This window comes from Mandrillus leucophaeus, unplaced genomic scaffold (genome assembly GCF_000951045.1).
Source record: "Mandrillus leucophaeus isolate KB7577 unplaced genomic scaffold, Mleu.le_1.0 Scaffold204, whole genome shotgun sequence".
NCBI lineage: Eukaryota > Metazoa > Chordata > Mammalia > Primates > Cercopithecidae > Mandrillus > Mandrillus leucophaeus.
In genome coordinates, this window is record NW_012102077.1 from 1,040,712 (window position 1) to 1,050,480 (window position 9,769).

Here is a 9,769-nt window from a genome sequence, read left to right on the forward strand (position 1 = left end):
AAAACCTGAGTTCAAATCCCAACTCATAGTATTAACGGTCTCTGCAGCTGATTCGGCAATCCATTATTTGCTGGATTTTGTCATGTGTTTTGCCAATTGCATTCAGAATTTATTATGCATTTATGCTTATATATCCTAAGTCATGGTATATAATCTATGCTTTTTGTGTTTTGTCTGACATAAGCTCGTATCAGAGCCTTTTGCACACAGGGATTCAATAAATATTAACACAATCTACGTTTATTTGGTGAATATAGCATATCTGCTGTACTGAAAGTACATTAAGTAACAAAGGCAAGTGAGAAGAATGAAAAGCAGTACTCACAACAGTTATGATTGCGCATGGTATGTTCGGAATGAGTATTTTTCAAATCACTTTACACAAAGCTGAATTGCAGAAATGAAAGCCCAACAGCAACAATTAAATGACATTTGGAATAAAATCATTTGGCCTAATTTTCATAACCACAGATTTCAGAGAATACCACCACCCATGCCAGGTGTACCAGACAATCCCATTGTCTGTTTTAGCCGTGTAGGGGCCGCTGTAGTATAAACCATTCAGGTTTGCAGAGTGACACCTAGTGGAAGGAGTGGAGAGAAAAAAAAAGAAAACAACAATCAGACTGGAAAAATATTGTTCAGAAACTCTTTTATTTTGCTAGCAAATATCCAAAACTTTTGAACCACGAATTCTGCCATTTTTCAGACAAGTAAATGTTTACTAGTTTCCAAAAGCTGAGAAATGTCTACAATAGATGGATATTGTGTTTTATTTTTTATTTTTTAATTTTTTTAAATAATAGAGACAGGAGCTCTCTATGTTGCCCCGACTGGTCTCGAACTCCTGAGCTCGAGCAATCCTCCTGCGTCAGCCTTTCAAAACGCTGGGATAACAGGTGTGAGCCACCGTGCCTGGACTCAGAGATGGGTATTTTAAACTGGTGAGTTTTACTGCCATAACAAATCTGAAAAAACAACCCAGGCCACTCATAGTGCATTGAAAAATAAGCATTTCAATTTTTGGTTGCCTTTAAATGAAAAATTAAAACAAGCCAACAAAAACCAATCCTTGTAACCTCCAGCCTTACAACCTCCTGACTCAGAACAGTGTTAATCTCATACTTAGCAAGAGCTAAGGTGAGTGTCAGCAAACTAAGGCACAGGCAAGGTGCTCTACGGCTGGCTTTCCTGGATAATTTGCACTCACACGTTCGTTCATCTGCTGCTAAGACTTAGCTTTCGTAATTCAAACTCCCTCCCTCTTCTTCTTTAAATTGCCAGCATATCAATTATTTTAATCTCAAGGGTAAGCAAACAAAACCTAAACCACCATTTAAAGTTTTCCCACCCATCAACCAATAATCATTTTTTCCTAGTTGCTGAGTTAATTTTTTACATGCATTGCACCAATCTAGATAAGCTGGTTAGGTTATCGACAATATAAAAATGTTTCTTTCCTCTTTTGGAGTCTGTAAATCTTGTCCTTGATATGTATAATTTACATGTAAGAGTGTGCAATAAGTTTGTGTGCGTTATTATGAAATCAATTACCGTATACTTCTTTATTGATACAATTAATGAAAAGATGTCAGAATTAGGATAGAAGGAGAACATTCACAAGAGATAGTTCTGAACATCTATGGAAAAACCCAAATTATTGAATCCAAAAAGCACATAATCTACCCATAAAGGCTGAGTGGCTGGCTTGAATCACTTATCAGCCTAACGATCCACTCCTACTGAGCATTCTCGAAGTCCTCCTAATTTAAATGGACGTAATTAATTGAAAATACGTATGTTAAGTCTGCACATGTCAAAGCCTACTGTGTTTTTAAAACATCATGGAAAGTAATGTTGCAAAAGAAAATACTGTAAATTGAGTCTCCAGAATATATATATTGGCATATATTTGTCTATCTAGAGATATCTGCTAACTGTATGTTTATATTTGGTCTATGATTTGAATCCCATTAGGAAACTAACTGTGATCAACATAAGAAACCTTCACTATTCTGAGACCAGTTTTCCAGCATCCTTTAATTTTTAGAACAGCCTGGATTTGAAACTAGATTGGGGGATGATTGGGGTTCCCTTGGTGAAGAAGTGGCTGTGAGCACTCATGTGAAATGCTACGCTAACAAAGACAAGACATCAACACACAGTGATTAGTTTGCTATATGGAAAAAGAACATCTTATAGGTGGGTCGTATTTATGAAGTGCCAACATTTCACGTAAATTAGAAGAACTATGGAACAGAAGAAAAGCAAGAGTAAAAAGGAAAAAAAGATGATAGTCAAACTCACTAATAGTAGGCATAGTAAAAGTAGCACCAAGTTTCTAGAACAATCTACTTTCTCTTTCTTAATGCCTACTGATTTTCCAATTGCACAGCCTTATCAACTCCTTTGATTCCAAGGATAACGCAGTCTCCTTGGGTGGCTCCAGCCAATGAATTGCCTTTCTTTGTTCTCCCTGAACCCATATCTTTAAAGTCAGGTAAATCATTCCTTTGCCCACGTTAGTATGTATGGTAGTTTTCATTCAGATGCCTGAGAAGCCAGTCAGCTGGATAAAGTACATGGGTTTGATCCCATGATACTATTAGTAATTATTTCTGCATATGGAATTCTTTTCAAAATCAAACATTGTTGACGCTGCAGACGACTTCATGAATTACACGTAAGTTTTATGTCATGGTAACTTAGAAGGACAAGGGGGAAAGAAAGGAAGAGTAGGAACAGGTGAAGAAGATGATTTTTAAAATAACAGGAAAACCACTAAGGAAAAGACTATCATCACCTCCAATTTGCAAAGCAAGAGAGAGAAATTGGTTTCTCTCCTTCACACTGCCGGAAATACTCCAGTTCCTTTACAAATGATCAAATATTAAATGGACTCAAATGTTTTTTAAAAAAGCAAAATACAGAAAAAAAAAATGACTATTTTTACAACCGCAGTAGTACTCCCTTATCTGTAGGGAATACATTCCAAGACCCCTAGCGGATGCCTGAAACTACGGATAATACCAAATTCTATATACCGATACTATGCTTTTTCAGTCTGATAACTGAAACAGCTACAAAGTGACTAACGAGCAGATAAAGAAAATAAAATTTACTAAACTGAAGGACATCATATAGATTGAAAAGAACCACTGAGTACCCATTGTAGTAAATGAAAAGAAGACCGCAACAGCGTATGTCACTGTAAAATTTCAGAACACTAGGGGGAAAAATCTTGTGGGTGTAGTAAGGGAAAAAAAATCTATAGTAGTTCTCTGTTTTTTCCTGTAATATACATAACTATGATAAAGTTAATTTATAAATTAGGCACAGTAAGAGATTAACAATAACTAATAATAAAATATTATGATTATATAACAATATGTCAGCATTACAGCTCTTGGGCTTTGGGACCATTATTAAATCAAATAAACATGATTCGAACACAAGCACTCTGAAATCGCAACACTGGATCTGATAACTGAGACTGCTACTAAGTGCCTCGGGCAGGGAGGCCTTTCAGTGTGGAGACGCCAGACAAAGGGGTGACCCACCTCCTGGGCAGAATGAATCCAATGGTGTGAATCTCTGCTCAGAATGACGTGCGATTTAAAACTTATGAATTAGGCCGGGTGCGGTGGCTCACGCCTGTAATCCCAACACTTTGGGAGGCCAAGGTGGGAGGATCACATGAGGCCAGGAGTTCGAGACCTGCCTGGGCAACATGGCAAAACCCCATCTCTACCAAAAATTGAAAAATTAGCCCATGTACCTCAGAAATATATAAAATATTTTGTATCAGTAAAAAAAGAAGCAAATATGTACAATCAAAAATGGAATGAATTTGCTGCTAAAGTAACACGAATGTATTCAGTCAGAGGGTAGAATTAGGTTTCAGGATTATTGTTAAGGAAATTTTTGTGTTGGGAGAGGCTTGGATTCAATGAATTAATGAAAGCCATAGTGATTGAAAAGTAGTACTCTACAGAAACATTATAGCAATAACAGTGGCTCTTTTGTGTGATATGGTCAGGTGAAGAACTAGTTGGTTATTAGGATGCCAAATATTCTCCTTATGTATAGATGCTCTCTCTTTCTTTGTGTGAATTTGTGGCCTTCTATTTATAACTCATCCATAATTCAGTTTGCAAATGATCTTTGTAGAAGTAATAATTTATTTCTATGACATTTAAACTTCACTAATGTCCGTAATGAACAAATCCTCAAAACTACTTCATTGCTGAAGAATTCTAATGATTACTTAGTAATACTAATATTATAAATAAAGACCAACATTACCATACATATTATATTGATAATTAATGCCCATAAGTGAGATATCATCAACTCCATTACGACTATGCTCATAAGACATCAAACCTGTTAAACCACCAGCCAGACTGATCTTCTTCTGCGCAGTTCCCGTCATAGTTATCATGATCTCTGTCCCACGTGCTAAATTTCATTCTTTGGTGAGTAGCCCACCACTGCACCTCAGGATGAAAACTCCCCGCAAGGGAATCTCCAGCTGTTCCAGAATATTCCCCAATATTCAGCTCATAGAAATTCTAAAGAAAAAGAGCAATTTCTAATGTCAGTAGAGTTCCTCTATGACCATATTAAAATGAAGTTTATTTCATAAACAAAAGAACAGGCTCTATTGTGTATTTTTATTTCCACTGACTCCAGGGTTTTATTGCACATTTTAAGCATTTATTTATGGTGTTACTTATTAGAAAATTGTAGTACCTTTTCATCTCCAACTTTGAAATTCTTATATTGTGCATAACGGCTATTTTTTTCAAAATCTGCAAGGTCGATTTTTAAAGTGTAGTCTTCTAAAAATGAAATAAGAAATTATGATTTTTAAAAATGCGTGATATGACATGGACTACAGCGGATTAAAAATAATTCACAGCTCTATTTTACTTTTACCATTTTCTTTGGCCAAGAACCGGTTTTCAAGGATTAAACAGCGACTCCATTGTATTTATAACATGAACATTTTATCGTGTAATGTATTGTAAGAAAATGATGGATACAATATGAAATTTAAAAAATGTCTACTAGATCTCTCAGAGGTAAAAGCTAGTGCAATTCTCTTAATAATGAACAACAGAAAAAATAAGTCATTACTTAAATCAATCTAACAATGAAAGGACTGACGTTTTTACGTTTAATAGTTTGTCCTCTTTTTCTTGATTTCAGTAAGAATGTTGATCTTGAACGTAAATGGCAACTATTAATGACATCGTGTAATTTTTTTGTAGCTGAGCCACTAGGTTTGTAAAATGTAGTTGCTATTACCTGCATATGCCCGAACTTGGTTATTTTCCTGATAGCATAAAAGATCAGCCAGCAAACCCTTTAAGAATAATTTGAGGAAGAAATACGAATCCTAATTGTTATCTGAAAACCTTCCTTTGATAATAGCTCATAAGATCAAGAGACTAGCATCAAAGTTTATAGAGTGGATGTCATTGGAGAATTTCAGAGACAACAAGGAAACATTCCTGAGAAATGCTGTACCACCAATATTCTCAATGGAGGAGATGATGATAATTACTGGAAAATACACTAACATCAATGACTCTGAGTAAAAAGGTATTTCTGAAGAGTTGATATCAACGTGTAAAAGCATTTTAAGAATACAATGGGGCCGGGCGCTGTGGCTCACGCCTGTAATCCCAGCACTTTGGGAGGCCAAGGCAGGCGGATCATGAGGTCAGGAGATCAAGACCATCGTGGCTAACGTGGTGAAACCCCGTCTCTACCAAAAATACATAAAAAATTAGCCGGGCGTGGTGGCAGGCACCTATAGTCCCAGCTACTCGGGAGGCTGAGGCAGGAGAATGGCATGAACCTGGGAGGTAGAGCTTGCAGTGAGCCAAGATCGCTCCACTGCACTCCAGCCTGGGCGACAGAGCAAGACTCCATCTCAAAAAAAAAAAAAAAAAAAGAATACAATGTATTGGGTATATATTCTCTTTTATATATGCTAAAAAATGATATATGATGACAACAAATCTCTAAACATTAAAGATATACTTTAATGACTGTAAAAATTCTAAGTGATAAAAGAGCATTACGTTTTTAAAATGATTAAAATAGTTGCTACCTTCAAGTAATCTTTTTATTGTTGTTGTTCCATTGTTTGGAAATAACAAAGGCTTCCTGTTTCAGAAACAGAACTCTTGTCTGGGGCACTGAAGGTTATAAATCAAATTATTAGATCATATGTGTTCTATCCTCCTACTTTGATAAATAAGATATAACAATGACCTGTAAGGTCAGGTTAGAATTTAGAGCCTCACATTCCTTGGAGTTTCAAGCCAGACCATGGAGGCACCGGGAAAGAGAGTCCCTGAATAGTTCTACCACCTAGGTCACATCTATGGTTGGCCTCTTCTGTCTTCCCATCCCCATCTCCATCACTTATAGCAAGGGGCTTTGGATCCCCTTGTGGACATCCGAGGCTGCATATCCAAGCTCTATTCACACCCAAGGTGGATGGATTACAGGGTCAGGGGATCGAGACCATCCTGGCCAACATGGTGAAACCCCGTCTCTACTAAAAATACAAAAATTAGCTAGACATTGTGGCGCATGCCTGTAATCCCAACTACTCAGGAGGCTGAGGCAGGAGAATTGCTTGAACCCAGGAGGCAGAGGTTGCAGTGAGCCGAGATTGTGCCACTGCACTCCAGCCTGGCGACAGAGCAGGACTCCATCTAAAAAAAAAAAGCCTTTCTTTAGCCTCCCCTCAAGCTTAAGGGTGCACACACCAGCAGCAGAAAAGGACAGACAAGAGAACAGCCTGAAGGAGTCCTATAAACAAACGCAAGGCTGTGGGGCAGGGAATGCTGGATTCCTCATGACTGGAGTCCGTTTAAGAGGGGATGCGGGCCTCTTGGGCTTGTTAATTTAGCACCACAGTTGCCTTGCCCCAGGGAGCTCTCTCAAGGTAGTAAAGGTCACGTGAGACAAGACTGTAGAGTGTATAAGAGCAGCAAGGCAGGCTAAGTCAACTGTCTTTAAAAATACTCTGTTACAGGCCAGATGCGGTGGTTCACACCTGTAATTCCAGCACTTTGAGGGGCTGAGGCAGGCAGATCACTTGAAGTCAGGAGTTTGAAACCAGCCTGGCCAACATGGTGAGTCCACCGTCTCTACTAAAAATACAAAAATTAGCTGGGTGTGGTGGTGTGCGCCTATAATCCCAGCTACTCAAGAGGCTGAGGCATGAGAATTGCTTGAACCAAGAAGCAGCGGTTGCAGTGAGCCAAGGCAGTCCAGCATGGGCGACAGAGCAAGAATCTGTCTCAAAAAAAACAAAAAACAAAACAAAACAAAAAAACCTGTATTATAGAAGAGACATAAAGTCTCAGTTTTTTGGCTAACCATTTAAATGTCTCTGTGTTCAGTAAGTAAACAAATTACGTTTACCATTTCTAAATCAATTTTATGGCCACTACTTGTAGTCAAGGTTTATGTAGTGGGGATAAAGCCTTTCCCAGAGGTAATTCATTAGCCATAATGCTCTCATAATTAAAGAATGCAGAGACAAAAGCACTGCCTATTGTCTGGGTTATTGGGATACATGATTGTGGGCCTAGGTAGTGAAAAATACATTTTTACTGCCATGAGATTAGCCAGCCTGAGTACCAAGTTGAAATATGAACGGGAACAGGTTTGTTGGCAAAGTTCCTCTGGGCAAATATGTACATCATAATACCTTGAAAAATAATAAGTTTGAATTTCATATATTTAGAAAGATCCAAGGGTTACTGCTCTGGGGTTTTCATAGTTTTAATAAGAAACCAGACAAATATCAACGTGCAAAATAAACAGAAGCTGGTATGGCAAATTTTATGTATCTGGCGTAAAACACTTAAAACTAGAATAATAGATATGTTGAAGGAAAGGAAGCCTTATATAAATTTGGAGAGCACTGATCATAAGAAGGACATATAAAGAAAGTATAAGGTTTCTAGGATTACTCATCCTGTCTAATGTTTATTATTCTAGTGTCTCAAAGAACTTTATAACCATAATCCTACTACTATAAATATAGAAACACCAATAGCTTTCCAGAACTTGGGTGGAAAAAATGAACTCTTGTTTTATTTTAATTAATTTTTTATTATTATTATTATTATTAGAGATGGAGTCTCACTCTGTCATCCAGGCTAGAGTGTATTGGCACAATCTCGGCTCACTGCAACCTCCGCCTCTTGGGTTCAAGCAATTCTCTTGCCTCAGCCTCCTAAGTGGCTGGGATTACAGGGATGAGCTACCATGCCTGGCTAATTTTTGTATTTTTAGTAGAGACAGGGTTTCACTGTATTGACCAGGCTGGTCTCAAACTCCTGGACTCATGGGGTCCACCTGCCTCGGCCTCCCAAAGTGCTGGGATTACAGGTATGAGCCACCATGACCGGCTGTTTTATTTTTAATGCAATTGCAGTGTAACTTAGCATGCTTTCTTGGGCATTACAGTTGCCTTTTATGAAGGATTCAGGATAAGACTTGAGTGGGACTGACGGTAATCTCAGACTACAACAGAGGTAGGGAAGATAATGGATTGGAGCAAAAGAACATAGGAGACAGAAGCTTGGAAAATTTGTTATCAAAGCAATGACATTTTAGACAAATATGAAACTCTAAAGATAAGAATTTAAAAGTATATAGGGAGAATTGTCCAGATGTCTGCTATTTACTTTGAAATATATATACAGAAAAGATGGATTGGTGGATGGATTGAGTAATGGGCAAATGGATAGACACGTAATAAAAACAAGCAAAGTAAAATGTTAATGTAGCATACAGGTGATAGGTTGAAACTTCTTTCAAATTGATTGCATCTTTGAAAAAATTTCAACATAAAAGATGAGAGGTATGTGGAAACATGGACATTTCATATATTATGGTATTTTATTGGAAAAATAGCGCCAGTTCCCCAGTTTTTCACCTCCCTCTCATAATATGTCTTCGTAACTCCTCCCATTGCTTATTTCCTTTTTAAAAAAAGTCTGAGCTGCCCCTGTAATTTGCTTTCACCAATAGAAGAAAAATGATTCCGTGCCAGTTCTGAGCCTAGATCTCAAGAGACTTACATACATCCACTCTTTTTTCTGGAACCCTGCGTGTGCTACAAGACCAAGTCCAGGCTAGCCAGCTGGAAGATGAGAGACCCTATGGAGCCCGGTGGAATCCTTCCATCCTAGAGCAGCAACTTCAATCAGGAAGTTGATTGCACATTCATAAGCAAGCCCAGCCATGATCAGCAGAGCCCAGCCCTGATCAGCAAAATCACCCAGCCAACCTGCAGATTTGTGAGAAGTAATAAATGGCTGTTGATTTTAAGCCACTAGCTTTGAAAGGGGATTGTTACACGGTATTATTGTGACATTCGATAACTGATACAGTATATATAATCTTCAGGAACTCAAGGCATCAAAAAAGAATAATTATGACATTTTGTATCCTTTTCAGAAATAGAATATCTATATATTCTATATAGATATATAGATATATGTGATATATATGATATATATCTATATATCTAATATATAGTGATATATATCTATATATTAGATTATATATTATCTATATAGTGATATATATCTATATATCTAATATATAGTGATATATATCTATATATCTAATATATAGTGGTATATATCTATATATCTAATATATAGAGATATATATCTATATATCTAATATATAGAGTGATATATATCTATAAATCTTATATATA

The 9,769-nt window shown here is 37.2% G+C and overlaps 1 protein-coding gene across 3 annotated transcripts in view; it reads right to left on the reverse strand.

Annotated features, from left to right (window-relative positions):
* Positions 1–213: 213 nt before the first annotated feature.
* Positions 214–9,769, reverse strand: part of FGL1 (fibrinogen-like 1) — a 50,593-nt gene continuing 41,037 nt past the window's right edge. For 2 of the 3 annotated variants that reach the window (XM_011979600.1, XM_011979599.1), the window contains 3 exons: positions 4,756–4,844; positions 4,387–4,574; positions 214–581 (listed from right to left, as the gene is read on the reverse strand). In XM_011979600.1, the coding sequence (XP_011834990.1) occupies positions 422–581; positions 4,387–4,574; positions 4,756–4,844 (437 nt within the window). In that variant the 3' untranslated portion in view covers positions 214–421. The remainder of the gene's footprint in view (positions 582–4,386; positions 4,575–4,755; positions 4,845–9,769) is intronic. The other variant, XM_011979601.1, reaches the window with a different exon arrangement.